The sequence below is a fragment of the Odontomachus brunneus genome, unplaced genomic scaffold (assembly GCF_010583005.1).
Source record: "Odontomachus brunneus isolate Ranch 3 - 2012 unplaced genomic scaffold, Obru_v1 Obru_scaffold_099, whole genome shotgun sequence".
Classification (NCBI taxonomy): Eukaryota; Metazoa; Arthropoda; class Insecta; order Hymenoptera; family Formicidae; genus Odontomachus; species Odontomachus brunneus.
Window position 1 is genome coordinate 227,457 of NW_022639549.1, and position 27,546 is coordinate 255,002.

A 27,546-nucleotide genomic window follows, 5' to 3' on the forward strand; every position below is an offset into this window, starting at 1 on the left:
GAGAGAGAGAGAGAGATCGACGCTATTTTCGTCGTCGTCCGCCGCGACGAGCGAATAAAAATTTCGATTAATTTATTGGAGCTTCTCTCCCAATAGGATGTCCGATTAACGTTTCTTGCGCTCGTTTCGCGATCGATCACGCTCAATGACGATGATGACGACGACGCCTAGCGCACAGTGGGGTCAAATGAAATTTCATGTTTCAAAAAAGGCTACAGTCTTAAACTTTCAACCGATGTCGAGGCTTTTCTTTTCTTTTTAATGAAAGTTGATGGAATTTGGAACAACTTTATTGAGCCAGATTATTGCTTGTTACTTCTCTTTTTCTAAGTTAAAAAACTAGATTTGGAGATTTTTTTTCAATTAAACAACTCCAATAGATGCGAAGTACAAAATCTGTTGCTTCAAGAACACTAATTAATAAAAGAATTGATAATCCAATGGTAATAATTTAATTTTACTTTATAAGATTGTCAAAACGAATGCATCGTACCAAAATTTAAAATGAGATCGACCAAATGTTTAGCAATTGCAGCCAAAATATTTAATTGCCGCTTGTGTGTTTTGCTTTCTCACCACATTGAAAGAAAAAATATCTAAAAAATAGTAAGTATTCATTTAGTAGATACTAACAGCATAAATATTGACTTAATAATATAAAATATTACTTTACAATATAAAATATTTTTAAAATAGGAAAATATATATTTTCTTAAAACCTTAGATTTTTATGTAAGCGATTTTTTATGATATTTAACCGAAAGAATTGAGATTTAAGTAAATATGTACGCTGTTAGTGTTTATAAAATAAATATTTACTAATTTTTAGGTATTCTTCTCTCAGTATTATACATCCCGTATGACACAAGAGAAAAGATAGTCAAATCGTCTGTACGAAATATTTCAAATACAAAAATAATTGTCTCAATGTATGACACACGAGTTGCGACCCCGACTTGGCCACGCGGTCGCGCCTCTGCATTATTCGACGCGTTTATCCCCGACCGTGAGGAGAGCAGCGGCACAAGCGGCCGCAATTAACGGAATCATTCGATCTTTCATTATTTTCTATTCATTCATTATTTATCAGCCGTTACTCGGTTCTTTTGTAGCGCGCGCGCGCGCCTGCCTCTCATTATTTTACTTTTAATTACTGCCGATTCTTTGCCGGCTTCTCGCAGGTGTACAAGGGCCTGGATATCGTTACCGCGAAGGTGACCCCGGCGGAGAAACAAATGGCGCCGCACCACTTGCTGGACGTGGTGGACCCGCTCACCGATTTCACCGTCATACAATTCAGAGAGATGGCCCAACCGATCGTAATCCTCTCATCATTCTCGTCCTTTTCTGGCTTGTTTTTTTTTCCATTTTCTTTTATGCATTCGTACGTAGACGACTGGCGTTTAACATCGATCGCCATTGCACTGAAAAAAGGATTTGGTTGACGAAACCAAAATTTGGTTAAAATGGAATCAACTAAATGTTTGATAATTACAATAAAAAAATTTAATTGCCGCTATTTTGCCTTACTATACCTCAGTAATATACTTAGTCACTAAACAAGACAAAATAGCGGCGATTGAATTCTACAATTATCAAACATTTCGTTGGTCCAGAATTTTAATCAAATTCTGGTTTCGAAAACCAAATCTTTTTTCCAGTGTAACATCGCGACAATAGGTATCGTTCGGGAGATTACGAGTTCGTGAATTTGATTGGCTCGGTGGATATCTGGAGTAATTCGGGGGTTTTATCGACACATCGTTTTATCGGAAGATTGTCGGAAATAAATGGCCGGTGCAATAATAATCGCGGTTGAAAAACATGTAAAAAAAGATATTCAGCCAAAATAACACACCTGGGTTTGCAGTGCAAACATCAAATGTCGTAGGGAGCATTGAGAAAAGGATTTTGTTGTCGAAACGAAAATTTGCTACACCAAACCATATAACTTGCTTAAAATGGAATCAATCAAATATTTATTGCAATCAAAGGATTTAATTGCCGCTATGTGCGTTTTACTTTTTTAATAATACATCTACTTGATACAAGTAGAAAGTATGCAGTGCCAATCAAATCATACCAAATATTTTAGGCCCAAATGTAAAAGTAATTTTTTCGTGCGTGAAAAAATTACTTTCTCTTTTGCGGTTCTTTCGCGGCCGGCACGTCGTTTATCGTTTATTATACGGAAAAAGAAAGTAAGTTGCGGCGGGAAGAATCTGTATGTAGTAGCTAAATCTCGTTTGTAATATATGGATGTCTAAAAGTATAGCTGCATACTTGCCAAAAAGAATTTGGTTGTCGAAATCAAAATTTGATTAAAATGAAATCAACCAAATGTTTAGTAATTGCAATAAAAAATTGAAGTGTCGTTATTTTGTTTTATTTAGTGATTAAGTAAATATATTACTAAGAAAGTAAGACAAAATAGCGACAATTAAAATTTTTTATTGTAATTACCAAATTTTGACTAATCCTATTTTAACCAAATTTTGATTTCAAATGCTTTGCAATCAAATGCTTTTTTCAGTGCAGTAGATATATATTAACTATGAAACCGATGTAGTAGTAACAGTAATAAAGGTTTTGGTTACAGCAACAAATTTTTAGTTACAACAACAAAAGATTTTTAGCAAACCATGATTAGGTGTGGCAGTGAAATTTTTTTTCATATACACTGAGAAAAGAAATTTTTGAAAATTTATCTATGAAAAATATAGAGTTTATTTTTGTAAAATATAGACTTTATTTCCACGAATAAACTTTATATCCCACATAAATGTTCAAGTATCTTTCCTTCAGTATATGACACAGAAAGAAACAGGTTTGGTTGGGTAAACCGATTTCTGGTGAGAGAAATATGAACAATTCCGAAATTCCGATTGAAATTACCATTTCCATTTAAGTTCATTGGAGATCTTGATAATGCAGACTGAATCCTGATAATTTTTCGACCGGAATTTCTAAATCGTTCACTTCTGAATTGGTTCACATCCGACAAAATTTTTGTTTCCGTGTACAATTGCGCCGGCCAGAGATTTGTGGTATAATTTTTCGCGCACAGTTTGCGATCGCGAGCGGTCTACGACGACTCGGCAACGGATCGCGCGAAGTCGACTTCGTAAAATAAAGGTCTTGGACGAAGCCAGGCCAATCGAAACGCCCCTGATTCTCGCGAAGACCTTGATACGATCATTAGCCACGGTCTCTCGCGCGAGCCACTCGATCCCGCTCGTTTCTACGCTCTCCCCCGACTGTTCTTTCCTCTTCCTTCTATCGATGTAGATAAACAACCTGCTGGCCAAGAAGAAACTGCCCATCGTGGTCGGTGGTACGAACTATTACATAGAATCGCTGCTATGGGATATCCTGATAGCCACTCCAAAGAATCTGTTGGCGCGAGCCGACTCAAGCGCGACCAATCCGAGCGCGTCGATCGAGGATAGATCGGACAATCGATACAGCGTGCAAATCGATCGGCAGAACGACGAAGACGATGACGACGACGACGACGACGATGACGACGGCGACGAGGCAGCGCCGAAGAAGAAGTGCAAATTCGACGTGAGATTGCGAACAGAGTTGAGCGAACAGAGCAACGAGGAGCTCTACCAGAAACTCATGGAGCTTGATCCTGAGAGAGCGCGCACTTTGCATCCTAACGACAGGCGGAAAATCACGAGGTACGATATATACACACGTTCATTGATACACGCGGATCGCCATTGATTGGTGTTTATCACTATAAATCTTTACATTGAGGGAACAATATCTGCAAAGTAAACAATATATTTTTGTATGCTAATACCATATTTACTTTTATATTGTAAAATACATATTCTCTCACGCTTTAAAAAACATTTTTTAACGAGGAAGTATATATTTTCTTAAAATCGTCTAGCTTTTTGAAAAAGCAATGTTTACTTTCATTAAATAAAAGAACTTATATTTAAGTAAATATATTACATTGAAAAAAAGATTTGGTTCTTGAAGCCAAAATTTGGTTAAAATAGAATCAACCAAATATGTTTAGTAATTGCAGTCGAAAAATTTATTTGCCATTATCTTGCTTTACTTAGTGACTAAGTAGATATATTACTGAGAAAACAAAGCAAAATAGTGATAATTAATTTTTTTTGTTGTAATTATTAGATACTTGGCTCATCCCACTTTAACCAAATTTTTGATTTTCATCAAACAAATTCTTTTTTCAGTGTATTAGTACGAATGATTGTTGAAGCATTAATCGATTAAAATTTTCTTTGATTGAAATAATCAACAAATCAATTAATCAATCATCATATATACAATAAATAATAATTTAATTAATTGATAAAATTAATTATTATTATAATCAGTGTATAATTAATCATATCAAAACGTTTAATTAAGGATTAATTTCAACTAATAAGATTATTTGTGATTTTATATAACGATATTGATTTGCGGATTATTTTAATCAAAAAAATCTTAATTGATTAATGTCCAACGAATAAAACATTTTATTTCTTAAATATTTTTTTTTCTATATATGACACTGTTGATCGCGTCGAATATAATATTGATTGCGCAAATTCGATAAATCGTAATACTCGAAAGTATTAATATTCTATGTGCTGAATATATATAAAACAGGTTATCGTTCGAAAGCAAGCGATATCAACATTCAAATTCAGGACAAAAATTCTTAGTCTATTTCTGGGAAATATTTTTAAAAGCATTTTTATCTAAGGTGACCAGATTTTCCAGCTCTGTATTCGGGACACTTCCTAAATATGTGAAGCAGGAGGAGGGGGATAAAAAGATCCGAAAATTATTTGACAATCATTGAAAATAATGACAAATCGGTGTTCCGAATAGCACTCGAAAAAATTCGGGACAAAGGGTGAAAAATCGGGAAGTTTGGTCATCTTAGCTGTATGTGTCGAGAAGGGAGGAGATTACTCCGTAATAGTGTACTTACAATATGTCCTGACGACCACACGTCGTTGTTTTCGGCATTCTAATATTTATTTCCGCAGGAGACTCACAGGACACAAGCGAAAGACGTATGGAATACGGAGCGTGTCCATGGCAGTTGCTCGGCATGAAAAGATCGCAGAAACGCGCGCTGTCAATCACGTACACCAAAAGTTTATTAGCGCGCCGAAAGTGCCAAAAGTGCATGAATGTGAGAACACGCCAGTGATGCGAACGAGGTCGCGCGTCTACAACGACGCGATCTGTACGGCGCCTTAACCGCTCGCTCGAGTTACTAACCACTCTAGACCAATCGCGTTCGTTTCGCACTACGAGGTTGTCATCGTGATTATTCAATCTAGGCGTTGGTAATGAATCGCGCGAAATGCTCAATCTTTTCGCGCCATGCAGCAGCCATGGACACACATCGATTCACATCGCTCCGCGTTTCTCGTATCTTTTATCCATCGAAAGTGAATCTCGCGCGTTAATAAGTCTCAGGAGTGTCGAGAATAGCGATGTGCGATCATGGCGTATCCGGGGCGTATCATCAAGATGTCATTTGTAAGTAATCTTCTCGTTTCTCCTCGCGGTATATGTAAGGTGACCAGATTTTCCAGCCTTGAATTCGGAACACTTCATAAATGTGTGAAACGGGGAGAGGGAAGGGGGTAAAAAGATCCGAAAATTATTTGACAACCATTGAAAATGATGACAAATCGGTGTTCCGAATAGCATTCGACAAAATTTGGGACGAAAGATGAGAAATCGAGACTGTCAATTGTTTATGAGAGAAAATTGCATTTATTACTTGAAACAGTATATTATGCACTTACAAGAAATTTCATTCTAGCTAGTGACACATTGGTTAATTTTATTCAGACACGATGAGGAATATTCGAAAAAATCGGAACGTCTGGTCACTTTATTTTGATCACCAAATCGTTTTGATATGACACTCCACTTGCTTTCGAACAATAACTCGACCTAATTTTAAATTAAGATTTTATTTTTTCACGTGAGAGAGACAAATAATAATAAGTCGTTTCAAGTAACAACTATTAACGAATTTAAAACGTCGCGGAGGCGACTCGCGGAAGTGCATTTATTGGATACATCCATAAGTTCGTGCACATTTCTAAACAAAATTGAAATGTATTTTATTGTTGTTAAAAACAATTTTTATCGACAATATGTATGTCATTCTGTACAACAATCTTTTGCTATCTTTCATGTAATTTTATAACTCCCCTTTCGTAAAACTCTTGTGTTCTTTCGGCAAATAAACGTTCAAAGAAGATGTTTTACATCTTCTAAAGAAGTGAAGTTTATACCATCAAGGAAGTTCTGTAATGAGCGAAACAGATAATAATCGGAGGGGCCGATGTCGGGTGAATATAATGAGTAAGGCAAAATATCCCAGCCAAACTCTAATAATTTTTACAAAAGTAAAAAAGCGTAATGCACCGGACAAACTTACTGCCTTCCACTTTCAAGCCGTAACAAAGGCAACTGTGCTTCTTTAAAGACTTATTCTTTTTTAATCACTTCCACCACGAAATATGCTGTGAAATGTCAGCTATCAAAGTAGGAACTATATAGCCCCAGGGATATGTCGCTTATGTGCATTTTTTTAATATTTATCTATATTATATAATATTATCTAGAAGAATAGTGAGTACACAAAATCGCTAAATGACTTTTAGAATATAAATACTTTTTTCTGGATTTTACTAAAATTGGGGTAATATTATAGTTAAGAAATAGAAAAAAACTGATTTGGTAATATCAAAATAAATTTTTGAGCCACTTCGAATTTTGCACCAATATTCCTCATCGTGTCTGAATAAAATTAACTAATATGTCACTAGCTAGAATGAAATTTCTTGTAAATGTATAATATACTGTTTCTAGTAATAAATGCAATTTTTTCTCATAAACGATTGAAATAGAGCATATGGGAGAACAAAGTAAAGTCGGCCCATAATTAAGAGCTGGCAGAAGGGCTGTGGAAACCTCCCGCGGAGACTCTGGGAACTTCTAATCAGGATATATATTTTATACGTGGTCTTCTTACTCTGTGTTTCTGAGCAACTAAATCTTGTACCAGAGCAAGTTGGCTTTGTTGCTGCATGTTGCTTACCTTGTATTACAAAACAAAATATTCGACGGGCATCGATACCTAGAAGAAAATCACCTCTATCATATTTATACAGTCAGTCGCAACAATTAGTTGTCTGAGAAGTTGTAACTTCGAAATTCTAAGATATAAAGCATCTAGCCCCGGTCTCCCCTATATAGATGGCCAACTATATGTATGTGGAAGTATTCTCCTGATACCAACATGCGAATACCAGCTAGACAAAAATTCACACGAACTTATGGATCAACGCAATATTAATTTTGAGATGGAGAACGCGCGCGATTAACGAGATCACCATGTCGTGTAACGCTATTCTCGACCGGTAACTTAGGGTTATTCTCCGTAACGCGCCGGTGACGCAAAGGCAATTTCGCCCGCATCTGCGATACCGTGCAGCTAATTACGGCCAATAATTTGTTGAAACGCGCCATGTGGTCAGCCGTCGGTCAGGGTTACTCGACGGTCGAGCGATCGCAATTTTTGCACAATTAGTATAATGCCACTTGGCGCATTATATTTGACATAGAAGAAAAAGCGACGTTGTATAAAATCAAACGGTTGCGTATTCCTGGCAACGTAACAGTCGTTAATTTAATTCACTGAATTCATTAGCATTTTCCGTTCGATTCGCTATGCGTGATATCTCAAGGCGACGGCCGTAAAGTCTTTCATTCAGAACTTGCGAAATTCTGCTATCTGCCGTCTCCTGTGGCTGATAAAATTCTGACCCGTTTTCGGCGACACGTCATGAATTAGGCTGCAACTCGCAGCCGTCTTTCGACACGTCCCGTCCCGTGTACGCGCTATATCTCGCCGCGACAATCTAAATTGAATCGATCAGCACGGAGGGAGCATGTGTCGACGTCGAACAGGAAATTTTCCCATCCCTCTCGATTCGTAGAAATTCAAGGGAGAAATTGCCCAGTCTTTTCAATTCGCGGAAACTTCGGCGAAACGTTTTTTTCTGACTATATCTATACTATATACACGTACAAACATACTATTTTAAGTATGAATAATATATCAGCTTGATGCAAAAAGTTCGTTATGATAGCCAAAGAAAATAGAAAATAAGATTACCCAATTTTTATCAATAAAGTGAACAACATTGGTATTTTTTTAAACATCACTGAGAGAATAAATATCTAAAAAATAAGACATTTAATGGATACTAATAACATATATATTTTATTTGTTCTGGTTTGGAAAGTATTTCCGGAATTTTTTTAAAGCCTTAAGTTTTCATAAAAGCAATTGTTTATCTTGTTTAAATAAAGAGATTTAGATTTAGGTAGTATTCTGGTTTCAAAAGTAAAAAAGGTATTTTTCTGGAATGTTAAAACTCTGGAAAAAAGGATATTATTTTTACAAGGAAACAAGAAAATTCAATAATATCAAACTTTGCATATTTTTTCATTTTATTTTAAGAATATATTTTTATTGTCTAACTGACAAAAACGCTATCTTCTGTGTACGTTATATCCTAAACACTAGAAGCTCGCAAAAAGAAATGGACAATGTAATTATGTATTTTTATCTTCTAGGTTTTGAAACGCAAAAATTTTATTATTCAGGAGAAATATAGCTATTGTCTAAATAGTAACAAACATTATATATTTATCAATTTTATTTTAATAAAAAAGCCGTCATTGTGCCCAGAATAGAAATATTGCTTTAGTTCTAGTTGAAACGATAGCTACTTCTCCTGAATAAGTTTTTGGTTTTTGCGTTCCAGATATCTAGAAGAGTCAGAAATGCTTATACTGCCCATATTTTTTTGTGGACAAAGAAAAAGCATTTTTGTCATTTAAACAATAAAAATATATTTTTAAGCGACAAATATAACCGTTCCTCGAAATCCACTTCGGCGAAATCCCCCTTTGTCAAAGAGATATCGCTCGTATATTTATAATGCGGAAATTCGTGGAAATTTTGAGAGGCACGTTCAGGTGCGATGGTCCGCGACGGCGTGTGCGTTTAAATCGAGAGTGAATCGATAAGATTCGCGCTGTGCTAGAGAGAGAAAGAGAGAGGGAGAGAGAAAGAACGAAGGGTTAACACACCTGAATCGACTTTGCATTTCGATAGCAGTCTCGTCGAACGATCAATATTTGAGGCACGTTTATTACTAATTAGTAAACGCCTTCTACTTGAGATGCACGGCTTTTTAACGTAACACTTGTAATTCCGCCCGGCGATATCTAAATGAATTGCACGCGCCAGCTCGAGAGAGAACGTTTTTATAGCGCGGCCAATCCATCAAAATTCCGGCCTACTTTCTTTTCTTCTTACGCCGTTATATTTCGGCGATAATCCGCTGCCGAATTGTTAAGGTAGCGTGTTGGCCTTGGTATAGATAAGCAGGGTCTGTGAACTGGCTAATGCCGCGCCGCTCTATTGCCCTCGCAATTGAATAATTAGACAGACGATCGACGCGCCGTGCACGATGATGTTGCAGGTAAACCAGGTTCTTCTGTCGGTGCGAGGCAGGTGCGTGAGCTTAATCGCGAATTTCGCATTATACAAATGATACTAATGCTAATAACGCTCGAGAGAAAAAGGGAGAAAAAGAAAAATATTGCAGAATCTCTCGAAATCTTCATTTCTTTTCCTCAAAAGTTGATTTTGTCCTGAGAAAAAATATTTGAAAATTTATTTGTGGAAAAGATTTCTCTGTGTGAAATTTATTATATTTCACACAGAGAAATCTTGTTTGCTAGAAATAAACTTTATTTCATAGAAGCAAATTTTCTTCGACTTTGTTTCACAAAAATATTATATTCCTCAAATAAATTGTTCAACATTTTTTCTCAGTGTGCATGCTGGAAGAAAAAGATACTCGAAAATGTGGGATTTAAAGTTTATTCACCGAAGTCAACTTTATTTCACACAAGTAATTTTTATATCTTACCAATAAATTTTCAGGTATCTTTTTCTAGTGCACAGAAATCTCTTTGTTAAAATTTCTGGCGCGATGCGCTCGACTTTAGTTTGAAGCGTGCTCCAAAGATCAGTCGATCAAAATTAACGATGCTCTGTGTTAATACTTGCATTCGGCGCGTCTTCCGGATAATTTCGCCGAAGAATTTCGGTCGCGACGTGTGTCAACGAGATACACACAGTCGTACTCCGCGATAAACTGTAATTTCGCCTGAATGACGATAATAACTTACAAACCGGTATGATCTAATTGCGATATCTCGACGAATTCGCATTGGTGGATTGGTTTTCTTCGATTGAATGTTTTTCATCGCGGATTTAACTCTCTCCTCGTTAACCCTTCGCACTGGCATTTAATTGGCGAACTCGTAGGAAGGCTCGTAGGATGCATGCGTCTGTTTTAGTTGGCGCTCGTAAAGAACGGAAGTATACGTTCTAATTTGTGACTTGCACACGCTCTCCGTATAACACTCTCCGTTTTGCAACGCTTTTCGAGCGCTTTGTCATTACGAAATATAACGAGGTGAAGTTGGATTTGTGATCAATAACGCGCATGTTCCGACAATTCCCTAGAAAATCAAATAACCTAAATCAGAATACCGCGAGATCTCTGAAATACAATTTTATCGAAATATTGGAATATTTACTCTATTGAGCGCACTCAAATAGACACATGGGAAGAATTTTATAGCAAAAATTATTGCAAAATTTTGTGAACCAAAAGTAGATCGATCTCTTGCAATAATTGACTATTTTGTTTCGTTTCATATGTACTATTTATATTTTAGGAACTGAAATATGCTATTGAGAAATTTATTGTGATATTATCGAAACTGTTTTTTTTTTTAGCAAAATAGATCTTACTGACTCTATTTTCTCCTGTATCATTAGAAACATATAAAAATTGAAAAGAATTTATATGAAAAAACTATATGACAGTTGTTTTTTGATGACTATTTATATGACAGTTGTTTTTTACTAGTTTGGCATATTAAATCTATAATATTCAACAACTTTCCTGATATGTCCTTACTCAAATATCTTAAGATACTTTAGGATAAGTTCGAAAAATTTGTCGCTGTTATTATTTTAAAAATAGACCATTCAGGAAGAGGGAATTTATTGTACTAATTTTAAACACACACAAAGGAAAGAGTAAAAAAAATTTGCGTGCTTTAAGAAAACAATTCTATGTTTATATGTGCAATAATTCAAAACTTACTATAGGATTACTTAATTTTTCGCTTTGGTCAATTAAACCCATAAATGGCAAATTAAGGTACACCTGCGTAAGTGTTGGGCATTAAAAAATTAAAATTGCAATTTACCAAAATAATCGGCCAATCAGTAATCAAAATTATTCAATTGTCACATATGTAATTGCGAGTAATTTAATCGATGAGTGGGATTAATTATTAATCAAGCTTTGATTAATTGTATACCGATTAATAATTATTTCATTAATCAATTTAAATTAATTTTTCCTTAGAACAATTGTATACTTTGGAAAAATTATATTTCAGAATTTTGTTTTGGCATTTCGGTATCATGACCTTTCAAGTTTATCTCGAGTTGGTATTATTAATTATTATTTAAAACTTGTCTCAAGTGAGATATTCAGATTTGAATTCAGAGTTAGATGAGATTTTTCAGTTGAATCGTGACTACAGATATAATAAGTATTCGTAAATGTCTCATGTATCATAATTCAACTGAAAGACTTGGATTTAACTCTGAGCGAAAATCTAAGTGTCTCACACGAGACGAGTTTCAAGCGACAACTATTAATATAGGTCTGAATTTCCGAATTTTTCGAGATGCGGATGTTTCGGGGCAACGAAAGTTCACCGTGAAAATTTAAAGTCCCGCGGAGTGTGATTCGTTCGCGTTTACGCATGTCCTTTTGCACAAACTAAACCACAGTCGACGCTTGGCCGGTGTCGTTGGCGGGTAACGCGACGGTCGATTGGAAATGTGGCCGACAACATGTATGAAATTGTCCCGACTTCGGCATGCGATCCATCGCGAATAGCTGTCGGCGTTATCGCAGTCGAGCAATCGGCCGATAGCGCGCAACGCGGCAGGATGTAAATGCGATATAACTTCAATCGCAGATCGACCGCGGAGAGACGTTTGCGAAATCTCGCCGATCGCGTTCACCGTACGCAACGTAATATAGATAAGGATCGATGCCGAAGGATATCTAAGACACATACCCCCCTCCCCACACACACACATATACCTACACGCACACACAAGTGGGCGAACTTCTCTTATTAAGTACTTGACTCGGTGAGATTAGCTGACCTTTTGCTGCGCGACGAGATTGAAGCTGAAGCACGTATATGTAACGCACAAGAGTAGATAACAGCCTGACAATTCTCTTATTTTGTTTAGAATGAAACTCGCGAGAGAGATTATACGAGTTTCGCTCGCGCATGCGCTCTCGTCGCGATTCCGCGACTGACTTTTGCAAAAGCCTAGCTGTGCGAATTGGTTACATCCAACGAAGCATAACGAAGCGCTGTCTCGAAAGCACACACTCGTTGCCTGGCGTTCGAGACGCGCGATTTCGATGTGAGTAGAAGAGAAAGAGAGAAACAGCGAGCGAGTTAGCGAGCGAGAGAGAGAGAGAAAGAGAGAAGAAAAGAGAAAGAAAAGGAGAGTCCCGGTTCTCGCCGGAATTCGCAGTAGGTCCACCTGTTACTTGGCCGGCGTTTTTCGCGGAAGCGCGACTCGCGTTTGTAAAGCCGCGTTCACAGTTCCTTAGGTGAGGAAGCAGAGGCACAGCGAGGCAGGTACTCGAGAACTGTGCACACGCGGTGGCCGGAGCGCGCACGCGTGCAATTGTCATTAATCAAGCTACCGGAGACTCTTTTCCGCGCAATACGTCACGATAATTGAAAGCACCTCGTGTATCCATCGTTCCTGATTAATTATGATTAACGGGCAAGCGCGTATAGTAGAGCGCGCGATCAGAGAGCGGCCGTCGAGGAATGTCGGAGGCGGTGTGCGCTCGCTCGCATCCCTCCGAGTCCGACCTTTCGTCCCTGGACGCATCCTCGGGAAATCCGCTCGCTCACAATCGGCTATTCGTCTTCTCGGCCTCGGTGTGGATGCAACGTCGACCGCGCGCAAGACGCTTGACAATTGGACAATTAGGGCAGGCCAAGCCAGGGTAAGGCAGGTACGTTTTTTGGACAACTGTTACGCTTTCACAATATGGCCACCAGCGGCAGCTGCGACTCGCAGGAGCACCTTTTCCTGCTCAGGCCTCGCACTTTCGTGTCATGCGTGAAAAGACGTCGAACCTTATAGATGATTTTCGATCGGGTTGGGTTAGGTCAGGTAAGGAGCGAGCAAGCGAGCGAGCGAGCGCGTCTTTCGCCAGCTGTCACACTTTTCTTCCTTTATCCTGTCACTTCGCTCGGCGCGCGGCCGCTCCAAATTGTGTTTACTTGCCGCGTGCTTTGGCAGCAACGAATAACGAGTGTTCAATTAACCTTCTGCCTGTCACTTCTTTTTACGTGCCATGAGCAATCATGGTGCAGTGCTTTTATGTCGGATAACGCGCGCGCACGTGTGTGTATGTATGTGCTTGAACAAACGCGCAGGAGCTTTTATCATCGAGAAGCGCGATTTCATTTCTTACAGTGGCCGTCTCGGACGCGACGCTCGCATCAATCTTCAGCGACGCGTTGCTCGATGAACTTTGAGTCGACTTTTACTTGCGGAATTTACTCCGCTTCGATCTTGACACACGTACACGCGCGCTATCCGACTTGATCCAATCCATATTAATCAAGAAATACGAAAATAGTTCCAGCTCGCTTCCACGTAACGTCGTTAATAATTAATGTCGGTTCGCTCCGATGAAACGAGTCACGCGAGATATGAGTATTTTTAAATTAACACGTTGAACGCGCGGCGATGTAAGGAATTATAAATCTCGGCTTGATCTATAAGCTCCTGCGTATTTTTGTCTAGTTGGCACTCGCATATTGATATCAAGAGGATAGTTCTATACGCACACAGTTGGCCGTCTGTGTATATGTTTTAAAAACTGACATTTTACAGCAATATTATTTTACGGTGTGACAATGTTTAAAGAAGTTGTCTTCGTTGCGGCTTAAAAATGGAAGCCAGTAATGAGTTTTTCCGGTGCATTGCGTTTTTTACTTTCGTTAAAACTGTTAGAGTTTGCTTAGAATGTCTTGCCTCACTCACCATATTCATGCGACATTGCCCTTCCGATTACACTACGTTACAAGCTTTTGCACTTTTGCCATGAAAGGTCTTTAGTAAATCTTTCTTTAATACACCAGGTGTGCTAAATACGAATACGATCACGAAAACTGTCCATCAGGTTTTTGAAAAAATAGGAGCTTAATGCGTTTTTGACAATCTTCACAAATTCGCAACGCGTGAGTCAAACGTGCCAATAACTTTGTAAGGATCTGAAATTGATGCTTAAACCTTTGTCTCCATTTTAAAAAGTTGAAAACTTAAAGTGCAACTTTAAACCACTCCCATGAAGCAATTTGATATAAATTTATATAACAAAATAGCAAAATTATATCTCATATTCAACAGATTTCTGGATATTCAAAATCAGCGAACACGAAAACTCCTCTATTAATGTCCATTATACTTTTTTATAACAAAAATGTAATCAGAGTTTCATTTTGCAGAGAGAGAGAGAGAGAGAGAGAGAGAGAGAGAGAGAGAGAGAGAGAGAATACGAAATTTTTTAATTTAATTCTAAATTGTTTGTGCAATTTCAACTCCCTTCAAGAATAATATGTGCGATGTATAAATAGGGTATTTTTTTCCTACAATCTTATATTTCCTGTTTCAAACAGGAATTTACCCACAAATTAGTTAGATATGAGTAATAATTTAACTATTTTGTTGTATTCTATGACAGTATTTCATTGCCCTATGAGAGTGTTTTTCACGAAGTTGCATTTTAAGTTTTTAACCTTTTAAAATAAAAATATAGATTCAAGCTTCAATTTCAGACCTTCCCGAAGTTATTGACATGTCTGGTTTATGCGTTACCAATTTATAACAATAATTAAAAACACGTTTTTGAACCCCTATTTTTCTCAGCAAACTTATTGTGATGGACAGTTTCTGAAATCATATTCGTATTCATATCATATTCTGCAGATCCGATTTACTAAAGAACGACTCTTTATTAATAATGCTAATAATAGTGATAATAATAGTGATAATAGTGCAAGAACTTGGCCAAAATATGTAATGTAGTGTTATCATCTGTTTCGTTCATTACAGAACTCTCTTGACGATATAAACTCTGCTATTTCAAAAGATGTGAAAGGTCTCACTCGGAACGTCTTCTCGCCGGAAAAGCACAAGAGTCCCATGAGAGGGGAATTATAAAATTACGTAAGGGGTGGCAAAAAATTGTCGAATGGTGCACAAATTATTGATTAACTCTTTATTGTATCATATAGTTAAAAAATAAAGTTTCAACTGAACGTTCATCTCATACGAGGACAAGTGGAAGTTTAAAATAGTTTTCAACAAGAATAAAATGCATTTCAATTTGGCTTGAAAATCTGCACGAAAACCACATTTATGAATCAACTAAATGATTCGCTCATGCTGAACAGCAGGTCGCGCTTCACTCACGCTGATGTTAACGGCAGGCTCGAATGAGGCTTTAGGCCGCGCGTGAAACATTTATTGGACGTGTGTCGATGCAGTTACGCTGATACAGCCGACGGAACCCAGTTACCTTAATAGTTCTCTTTACGAGGGCTCCGTCATTATTGCATTACAAGCGTTAAAGTGTTACGAGCATCGCGCCTTACAATTTGCACCTGAACTTTTTAATATTGCCCGCGCGTAATAGCATGCATTTTTCGGCTACATACATTTTTTACGAACAGGGCTGTGCGCTCGGCAAGGCTGTCAGTGTTATTGGCTTTTTCTTCTTTTTCGCCGGTGAAAGCCGCGCAAGGAATAATCGTTGTTGGCCTTTGCGATTGACGATTCGTGGGAGCGCGCGTCGATATTCGCCGAAGCAAAGTGTCTCAGGTCTCAAGTCGCGAAACTGACTCGTTCGTCGCGCTCTTTTTCATCAAAGAAAGAAAGGAAGAAAGAAGGAATCTCAGTGAGCGCGGGATACGCCTTTGTATTTCTAAGCACGAACGGGATTTCTTTATGCCCGACGCCCCAAGGGAAAGAGTGAGGTGACTAGAGGACAGTATCCGTTAACATTTAATGGAGTCTCGTTTAGAAATACCTCTTTTTGATATATCGCTTCGTTGTTTTACGGCGAAACTCGCAAAAGAACTTCTTCCGTCCCCGCATCGGCGCCTTTAATCGCCCGGATTCTCATAAATCTTGCAAAATCAATTCGTATCTCTCGAATGCTCCATTCGTTTCACGGTACTTCCTGTTTAGAAATGACCTGGAAAGGATCGGTCACTTCATGCTCAGATGAACAGATGTACGAAAATTTGACGGCAAGTTTACTCGTTGGCTTGCAAAAATTACGTGAGTGGTGTATATCTCATAACACCATATTTATCATGTAGAATAACGAAATAAAAATATGAGAAAAATTATTAAAATTAACTCAAAACACTACACTGAACAAAAAAAATGTTGAAAAGATAAAAAAATATTTATTAGACATCTACTAATATAACATATTTACTTATATATATATTTTTTCTTAGAGAAAAATTTCTTTCAAATAAAAGGGAGGCATATATTGTTTTTCTAAAACTCTGCTATTTTCATGGAAGCAATTGTTCATTCTATGAAGAATAAACCAAAGAATTTAGATTTAAATAAATATATTATTAGTACAAAATAAATATATTATTAATATCATTACCGAATAAATATTTTTTTAATTTTCAGATATTTTTTATTTCAGTATATAAGATATAAGATATAAGATATATAAGATGTAAAATATAATACAAAATTTCGAAAGTAAATTTTAATATAAATTTTCCGTTACAGCAATATGTATGATGTAAATTTAATGATTAATGCAATACAACATATTTGTTTCATGAATGTAACTACAAAAAGTTGTAAAGTTTACATCATCGATGGTTTTACGTCGTGATAATCATGAAAATCTATCTAGATATTTTTAAAATATTCTGGAGATATACTTCTGTTGAATAATAAAATGATTTAGAAAACCAGTATATGTTCTGGTGAATTCTAATGTAAAATAAAAACCAGAAAGAATATTGGGAAAACGTTAAATTAATTAGAAAAGTTGTAAGGTTCGATTGTTTCATGTCGTGACAATCAGGAAAGTCTCATAGTTTCCCGAAAGAAAATAAGATAGAGAGACAGAGAAGAAGGATTTTATTCATGCGTTCGCGTGAATGACAATTTAAACCGTGCCAGGCCGGGACAGCGCACACACACATAAGTGTCATCGTACGCACCGCGCTCGTCACGCAAAGCCTATGTCGATGAAACGGATGTCTCTTCGTATTCGGTAGCACGCGGTGAAGCATTCGCCGAGGGTCACTCCGGGTTCCTCCTTCTTCCTCCTCGACCTCGACGACAGTATCCACGTCTCCGTCATTCCGTCGCCGCGTACGTGAATCACGTGCGTCTCAACAACGGAGTGTGGCACACACATGCACACAAACACTGCGGCCGTCGCGAAACGCGGCGTTTCGCCGAGCATAAAAATTGCGAACTTAGTTGCGTCGGCCGTTGATACGTCGCGTGACACGAATTTTGGCGCACGCGGGAGAATACGAAATCTTTCACTCAGCAAGTGTCACTTACTTCCGGCCACGCAATTTCCCTTTTACTTTTCGGTAAATTCGTCGGTGCACTTTGTCCGATCATGAGTGTATCGGTAATTATTACGGTAATTATTCCGGAATTATATCGAGACGCGAGAGTATACTTAGAGAAAAAATATCTAAAATAATTATCTAAAAATAACATATTTATTCGATGGATAATAATAGCATTTACTTAAATTTATATTTTTTATCTAAGTAGAAAAACAACTACTTGAGAAGCTAAGGTTTTCAGAAAATTTTCTAATTAAAAGAATATATTTTATATTATTATTAGTTAAATATGTTCTATCATGAATAAATATTTCTTACTTTTTAGATGTGTAGAATGTACATTTTATTTGAATATCTTATATATTAATCTTAATAAATATGTTATTAGTATCCATAGGATAAACATTTTTCCTCCTCAGTACAGCATTCATATTTCATTACGTGTTCTCCTTAAAATAATGTAATACAATTTCCGAGGTAAATCGGTGGCAATTATAGAAAAGAGATTCTAATGGGATAATATTTTGCGGGATCCTTGCATGCGTTGCAGTAATAATGATCGACTTGGTCTTAACAGTGCACGCGCGTGCTTCGAGTCACGGTTCTATAATGTACGCTCTCTTCTCTCTCGTTCTCTCTCTAAGATACAATTATACTTCGCAAGAAATTCGAGAATAAACGCACCTCGACTTCTTGCAAAACTCAAGGTCTCATACGGCGAATTGCTGCACGAGGACGGTTCAATTTCTTACTGGGTTCCCTCGCCAATGCAAGAAATCCTTTATGCGCACGAAACGGCCAAGTATCTGTCGTAAAATCTGCATATGTCTCACGGTTACGCAGCCGAGAAAGACGCTGTCTGTTCCGCGCGGGCTACCACCATTGCAGGAAGACGAGCCCACGATTATTGGCCGACCGTTAGCCGATGATTTTGCGAGTGCTGTTGTCGGCGCGAGTCGCACCGAGACGAGGGAGAAATGCCTCGAATGCACAGAGAGTGTTGAACACACTCCGCTGGTACACACGTCGCGCACCGGTGTAACGCGAATGCCCACAGGAAGTATCTCGTTTCAATGTAATTGGCGTTCGAGAAAATATCTCGAGGACGGCCTTCAACCGCGCGTTGCGCGAGCGACTTTGCGAATCGCGTTTCTGTGTTATTCCGCGCGGCGGTCTCGGGATGCAGGATTTCTTTTCCGCTCTCGGCGCACGCGAGTAACGGGAGAAAGAGAGAGCACGCGGCCGGCCCTCGCGGTAATACTAATTTCACTGAATCAGCACTCGAGATAAGCTACTCGCACGAGCAATGATTTATGGCTGCTCCTAAACTAAATTATGTAGATCGCGATATTTGATTAGTGGGGCCAGTGGAGAGGGAGAAGGAGGGCGAGAGAGAAAGAGAGAGAGAGATTTGCGACTTGGCCGATACGCGACGTGTACACATTGATAAAGTGGTGCCCGCGTCTCTTTAATGTCTGACATTTATTTCGATCTGCATGGTCTTTGTTTCGCGGGACTCCTCTGCAGTTATCTTCTTCGCGAATTTGTTCGGTTCTCTCGTGCAACTATTCCTGCTCTTGAAAGTACGATCTTCAGAGTAACATATCCAAATGACTATTATACACAAGAGTTAGAGTGTCTAAAAATTTTTTAAATATTTATTCGATGGATGCGCGCTAATAATAAATTTATACAAATAAATAATCCTCTTATTTAAATAAAATAAACAATTGTTTTCAAAGCAGAGAGAGAAAATGTATTTTTCTTTTTTTTTTTTAACAATTTTCTCTGTGTAAAAGTATGCATACTAATGTAAGCAAATATGTTATTAGTACTCACCGAATAAATATTTCTTATTTTTTAGATATCTTTTTTTCTATGTACTAAAATTTTTACAGAAAATTCTGCAAATCGCAATTGTACATGTATGATTTTTTAATCTACATTTCTATAATGATATCATAATCTCTTCTATAGAGATATACATTTTTAATGTATACGGGAAAAATATATATTATATCATTTTTATACACACATCAATTCTTTTCAATCTTATTATGTTTCTAATAGTGCAGGAATAGACTGTCAATAAGGTTTCTATCTTACCAAAGAACATAGTAAATTTTACTAGAAATAGAAAATTTTGTAATTACACATTTCTCTGTTTTTTGGAATATAAACGACACGTATGAAATGAAAGGATAGCCAAGTCACAGCGGAATGCCGATCTATTATATAATTCCAGAATAATTTTTGTTATAAAATTCTCTCCATGCAGAAATATAATTTGTAATTGGTTTACTCGATTAATTGGTAAAAAAGGAATTTTTCTCTCCTTCAAGGCAATACTTGATGTACCCAGGAATTCTTTCATCATGTTATAATTTGCGCTAGTGACGAACTTTTTTGCCTACATAAATATCTGGGAATTTATTCCGGTAACGTTTAACGGGAAATGTGCGTAGAACGCTTTATACTTGGCGCAGGTTTTTCGACAATTTCACCTGCCATTAAATTAATTCTGCGTCGCGCGGCAGAGACTTAAGGCGCGAGTAGTAAAGGGAATGTCGTGTCTTTATCGTGGCCGGTGTGTACCACCATTGACCCCGCCGCCTTAATAAAGCAGCGGGTTTTCGACTCGATCTGTCTGGACACGCCCAGTGATCCTTTCACGCTCCTTTTCCATCTCTCGCCGTCTCCGGCCGCTCGCCTATCTCCCTCTTCCTCTTTCTCCTTTTCATTCTCCCTCGATCTCGGCCGGGTGCGCGCGAAACAAATTTCGATCATACTTCTACTTCGTCCGAGAAGATACCGCCGCCACGCAGCCGCCGGGGATCCTCGGAACGCACGAAGTTCCGAAGTAATTAAACAGGTATAGTTTAGGTCGTCTTCTTTGCGAAAAAAACGATTATACACTTCGCCTGAAACTCGTCGGCGGAGAGAAGTTTCGTACCATCACGGGACGGCTACCTTATGTGTATGTGTGTGTGCGCGTGTATTCCTTGCATCATGCTCGAAAATATAATTCCAATCGAGAGACTATAATTGTCGGTGAATTAAGGTAATTAAAAAAACTTTAGTGACAAAATACTGACTTTTTTCTGCGAAGTTTACGTCGTATTGCTCGTACAGAGTTACAAATGCTTTTATATACTGAACGTGTATGTGCAACAATGAATTGGAGCATTGCTCGAAAATGACAGAGAGAAGAAGGAGAAAAAAATTGCTTTTTTACCAATTAATTGAATAATCTGCCAATTACAAATTATATTTTTGCACGGAGAGAATTTTATAACAAAAATTATTCTAGAATTATGTAATAGATCGGCATTCCATTGTGACTTCATTATCCTTTCATTTCATACGTGTCGTTTATATTTCAGAAATAGAAAAATGTGTAATTACAATGTATTTTAAAATTAAGATCTCGAGCTGTCAGTTGATGTAAATATTTATACTTGATGCACAAGTCCTGCAGTTTGTACGTAGCACACGTGTTAACGAAAATTTCGAGGAACATTTCTATATCTTCATAGCTAAATGTAGAAGCTCAAAGATGTACGAAAAGTTTGCAGAAAGATTTCTATATACGCACGCGTTTATGTTTCCTGCTAGCAAAAGTAATGCACACGTTTATATAAAATCCATGTGTACAAGAAATACAAAAAGGATAATGTGATTGTGTTAGTAACGATCCCCTGTTTGACGTATATTTTTCGAGTTTATCGGCATTTTCTTAACTGAATGCGCACAAACGACGCGGATAAAATCACGAAATAATCGAAATTAGAAGAAACGCGATTAGTTCAATATTTTTTCCGATTGTCATCAGTAACATTCTGATGTTTCGTGTAGCTCCATTACTTTTTAATTTCTAATTTTGAGTTTTGGTAATTTTGGGGATAAAGGTTCGATCTGACGTGGAAGGTTGATTCACCGCGTACGTTGCAAGTCTGGAAAATTATTTGGCACGTGCGTTGCACGCTGACAGATATGATTATCCTCCCATAAGAATTCAATAATCGTAACAGGCTTTTATTTGCTTTCCTTTTCTCATTTGGTTTTATTTTATTTTGTTATTATTATTATTTTGGAAACACATTTCAATTGCCTGTTAGATTTCGCTGCTCGATTTCTCTGCTCGCTTCTTCTCTCCCGCGCCCCATCCTCTCGCTCTCTTATCCGTTTCATCCGCACGAGCTTTCACAGAAAATTCCGCGCGAGCTCTTCAATCTTTCCGATACTCGTGAATCCTTTAACGTCCCTTTTAGCAATAACCAAATGCGAGGGGGCTGGCCGCGGTGCGAGGCGCTATCTCTTTCTCTCTTTCTCTCTCACGATACAAATCGCTACCGAATATTTTACTGTTCCGTCCCGCCGGAACGGCAATGCACTCAGCCACCCCCGCGAACAGGCCGCGGCCCTCCCCGGGCCGATCGTAAAAAAGCGCGGGAGGAACTGTAGAGAGGGTGAGAGAGAAAGAGGGAACGAAACTGGACACGCTCTGAAGGAGGAATAAAAGATCCAGACGGTTCGCGGAAAGTGAGGGCGAAATATTCCGAGCGCGCTCCGCTGAGACAGGGCCTCGCAATCACTGTTTGAATCCTTGCCAAGCGTTGCTGCCACTCCAACCCTCTGGCGGCTGCTCACGGTCCAACCACCCCGACAGCTTCTTCCTCCTTCGAGACTTCGGCCTGTCGTTAGTAACCGCGCTCTACTGGCTCGTACATCGCCGTCGCCCTCGCCAGTTTAGCTAAACATCGAGCGATTCCGAGCGCGACGGAATAATAGACGATTCCAGCTAACGAATATGCTCACGATATATCCGGCCTAGATGGCATTTTTCATCTAACCGTAATCGCGCTACGAGCTGCTACTGTAACGCTCAGCTATTGTTCGCGTGCACGCAGGCAATTTTTCTCTAAAATATAAACATTTATTAACCAAACAAGTTTCATAGTATTTTTGTCTAGTTAGGATATGTTTATAATATAGAAACAATTTCAAGATAGGGTCAGAAATTTAGAGGGTAAAAAGTAAAACTGTATTTTTACAAGTCTCAAAGTTACTTATTATAGTAGAATTTAATGAAAAGATGGTTTTCTTAATCTTAATTTGTAGCACTTATTTTTCTATAATCATGTAGATTATATGATTATATCATATAATCTATATGATGTAATCATATGATTATAGTTAGAAACATTAATTTATTTTTTTCAGTTTTTCGCGCTGACTTCTAATATCGTTAGAATATCAGGATAAGATTGCAAGCACACAGAAATATTGATCTTAAATTATTTCATACTTCTCGGGGCTTTTGAGGCTTGTCAAGATAGTTTATCTTTTTATATGCATGATAAACTTGTACCATTAATTTGCAAGATAATCTGGTCTAGTTATTTATTTGTTGCTGTTATAAATTTTGTCTTTAGTATGAATAAATTCCAGTCGCGCGATATGCGGCGACAAGTCTTGTAAATTATACTGTTAGTGTACTGTTAGTGTACTGTGTTATTCGGTAAAAATTTTCTGCGTGTCGTTTGACAGAGAAGCGCGAAATGCAAGAACGACGTGGTGTGTTCGGTCGAGTGATTTCGTGCGTTTATCTAGATCGAGTACGAAGAGACGAAGCGTGTGTAGATATATATTTCCGAACGTCTGTGTCGAGGCGGGAATTGCGCGATTTCTCTCTTGAAACCGAAACGATAACTCGTCTCTCTCTCTCTTAGCGCGGGAGAATCGACCGGGGGAGATAAGCGCGATAAAAACGAAGAGAAGTAAGCGGTGCTTCTGCATTGATAAGCTCAAATTTACATGACCGCGCGAGAAGTACTTTTTGCTTCTGCAATTCGATCTAAGAGAGATTCTAACCGGAAATGCACGAGAGAGAAAGAGAGAGAGAGAGAGAGAGAGAGAGAGAGAGAGAGAGAGAGAGAGAGAAAGATCGCTGGGAATTATCTCTAGGAAAATTCTCCTCCATCCCGCTTCTCTTCGTCGCGCAAATCTGCGCTTTTCACTCCATGAATCGTAAACAATTTCAGATCGCGTGTCGTAATAATGCGTAATACTATGAAATCGCGAGGTGATAGTCGCGATAAGGTGCGATAAAGTAAGTAGACTATCGCGCATAATCGATATTGCCGCAACACACGACGATATCTATTACATCAACAATGATAGCCCGCTCTACGATCTTGCTCGCAATTTTGTCTCTCCCGTACTTCTAATGCTACAATATCACATTCGTGACAGCACTTTGCTCGCGTTACTATCTCATTATCGGCGACATCGAGAAGTTCTTATCTCGCCGAGTCCTCGTTCTCTTAAACTTTTCTGGCGTCATCTCCCACGAGAGATCGAGCGCAGAGAGAGAGAGAGGGAGAGAGAGAAAGAGAGAGAGAGCAAGCGAACGAGTGAAAATCCGCTGGTACTCCGGATTAATCGTCCACTCGCGGAGGACGATTGTCACTCGGACTGTTCACCGTTATCTGTAGCGCTGTAGGGGAAAACAACACGGTAACTGCGACCCAATTCCAACGAGAGACCAGGTGTCATGTATAATTTGTCGATTGCCACTCCTAAGAGACAGTTTTTACGGAGAAAATAGCCAGTCTCACTTTTTACTGTTTTTTTATTTAGATGTGAGAGAGACCACGTGGCACACACACACACACACACACACACACACACACACACACACACACACACATATATATATATTTATATACGAGGCCTATATACCGACAGTACTATTTATACATATTCGCAGCTTCAATATATTATAATTCGATGTTTGAGATTGAAGTTCGAAGTTTCGAATAATTTCATTTCGTATCTTCGAACTACAGTCAAATGTACGAGAACTATGTTTAAGGACTTGAAATATCGAGGTTCTTACTGGAATTAATTTTGAAGAATGCAACAAGTTTTTGTGCAACTAGCAACAGTTTAAATATCTTCGACTCTTTATTTAACGTATCTTTTTCTTTAGTTCAATTTTAGGTTTATACTTGTATAGTTAAAGAAAAGTATTAAAAAACTACAAATAATAAACAAGAGAACTCATTAACTTTATTTTAAAATAAATGCAAATCATACTTTCGAAGTATCAAAAATCTGAATAATCAGATGTTCGAATATTCACGACTCTAAATTTCATTATTCGAATATATTGCTTCGAAACTTCAAAAATACGAACCTCGAAACGTCGGAAGACCGAAATTTCGAATAAATTTTCTAGCCCTAGTCCACAGTACTGCTGTCTCAGGTGTTAAATGTGAATGTCTCTACCATTCCAATGAATAATTGAAAAAACTCTCCGTAGGGGATTTCTGAGGAAAGTTTCTGAATATCTCTACGCAGAGATTCTTTCAACTACTCGTCGGAGTGGTAGAGAAATCTACTTTTTAACACCTGCGAGATAGCAGTACAGTGAATACATAGCTCTCGTAGACGAATAGATCTGGTCTCCCTTATTTGGGGAACTATATCACCTGAGAATTATTTATATGAGAGGGAAAGAGAGAGAGAAAGGAAGATGAAAACGATATATCTTTCATGCTTCCTGTAATAATTTTGACGGCGTAATGTTCACATTCATCGTTCACATCTTTCACAAGGAAGTTAAATCGCAGCGCGCACTAAGTTGTAGTCTCTCTAAAGTACAATCAGCGTATCGTTCACTGAAATGCTGTACTTATAACTGATAGTTCAATTATAAATGTAGCGCTGCAATCAGCAAAATCTCGCTGAAAGGATCAGCTGGTATTACATGGGAAGAATTTTACAGCAAAAATTGCTATAGAATTTTGTAACCGATGAATAGAACGATATTCTGTAATAATTGACTATCCTTTCATTTTATGTGCGTTATTTTTATTTTAGGAACTGAGAGAGAGAGAGAGAGAGAAAGAGAGGGAGAAAAATATGCTCTGAAAAAAATTTGCTAAGTTCTTTCTAAAATATAATCTAAGTATTTTTTGCTGAAATAGCTGTTTACAGTTATAAGTATAGTGCTGCAATCAATAAAATATCCCTGGAAGGATCAATTAGTGGCGACTGTTCCTACACTAAGAGAAAAAATATCTAAAAGATAAGAAACAATTTATTTGATGAAAACTAATAATATATATATATATATTTATTTATTTACTTATTTATTTATTTATTTGTACTAATATATATATTTTTTTTACATAAAAAATTTTTTTTCAAATAAGAAAATATATATTTTTCAAAGACATATATACACAACATTATACTTTTCATAAAAGTTTATTCTATTTAAACAAAAGAATTTGGATTTAAGTTAATATATTATTAGCACCCATCGAATAAATACTTTTTTATTTTTTAGATCTTTTTTCTCATTGTAGACTTTTTTCTCATTGTATTTGTGCAATTTGCAAATACAGAGACTGCCATTGCACGTAAATCACACAAAAGTAGTTAATCTGATCTTTCGCACGGAAAGTTGAATTTGGCATAACGTATAACGAACTTGTGTACTTAGATTTTACAGTGAAACTTGCATCCGTCAAAGTCAATGGGAAATAAGTAAAGTGGAAGTGTGCCTTCACGGAAAATCAGTGAATACTCAGAGATTATCGGTGAAATACTCCTTTTATCGATTCAATCAGGAACATTTCTACTGATTCACTTTAAGAGAGTGTCTCTCACTGAACTTGTATTTCCGACTTCAGCAATTAAGCGCGGGAGATTAGTGCGGTGTAAAAAACAATTAAAAAAAGTGCCTCTCTTTCTCTCGCTCTCTCTTTCGGAAACGTGCTGATGTTTTCGCGCTACAATGTTGTACCAAGGACGACGGGGCGGCGGTTCGCGAAGAGATCGCGTCGCGGATCTACGGTTAATGGCATGTCGATAATTAATTCGCGATATCAATTCTGCGCGACGTCACGCTCTTAAACGCGGGGCATTTGTTATTTTCTCTCTCTTTCTTTCTTTCTTTCTGCCCACGTAACGCTCGCTGTTGCCGTAGAATTTACGTATTAATGACGCAGCTCGGCTTTGAGAGCTCTCTTTCTCTCTTTCTCTCTCTCTCTCTCTCTCTCGCATTCTCAATGCGGATTAAACAAAAAGAACGTCGAGAGATTCCCCTTCCCTCTGCCCTTCTCACGCCTCTCTCCTTCTCACTCTTCCTCTAACGGCACGTCGATTAATCTCCGGGCTCTTTTTCGGTCACGAACGTTCATCGGGAGCATGCGAGACAGGATCCGAGGTCCCTGCAAATTTTTTCCCCCCCTTTTTTCAGTGCTTGTCGGCGTTTTTTAAGGATTATTTTCGTTGAATGACGACGCGTGGGGTCGCCGATTTCGCGTGTAACCATCCGATGATTTATTCCGCGTTGGTCGCGCCGACTTTAATGCTCGGAGGATGATCACACACTTCTCGCCCGATGAATTTCGCAAATTATGCGCGAGGCACGCGTGCACCTCGCGCTTCGCGTGTGACACGCCTCGAGATCGCGAGCTGTCGCGAAATTCGTTCGTCGCACGCGCGCTTATTTCCCCCTACACGGTTAAAAAAAAAAAGAAGAGAAGGATGCACACAGAGATATATCATTCTGCTGCTACGAAAAGTGATTACTCAGCTACTTGCCTCCTTTGAAGTAATCTCCAATAGAAAGAATTTTTTTCATACAGTTTTTAAATATATACTCATCAC

At 38.0% G+C, this 27,546-nt stretch overlaps 1 protein-coding gene across 1 annotated transcript in view; it reads left to right on the forward strand.

Moving 5' to 3' along the window:
* The window catches only part of LOC116848736 (tRNA dimethylallyltransferase), a 170,057-nt gene that overhangs the window by 42,686 nt on the left and 99,825 nt on the right, over positions 1-27,546 (forward strand). Inside the window, exons 2-3 of the mRNA XM_032825150.1 lie at positions 1,182-1,319; positions 3,289-3,686. Coding sequence (XP_032681041.1) covers positions 1,182-1,319; positions 3,289-3,686 — 536 coding nt within the window. The remainder of the gene's footprint in view (positions 1-1,181; positions 1,320-3,288; positions 3,687-27,546) is intronic.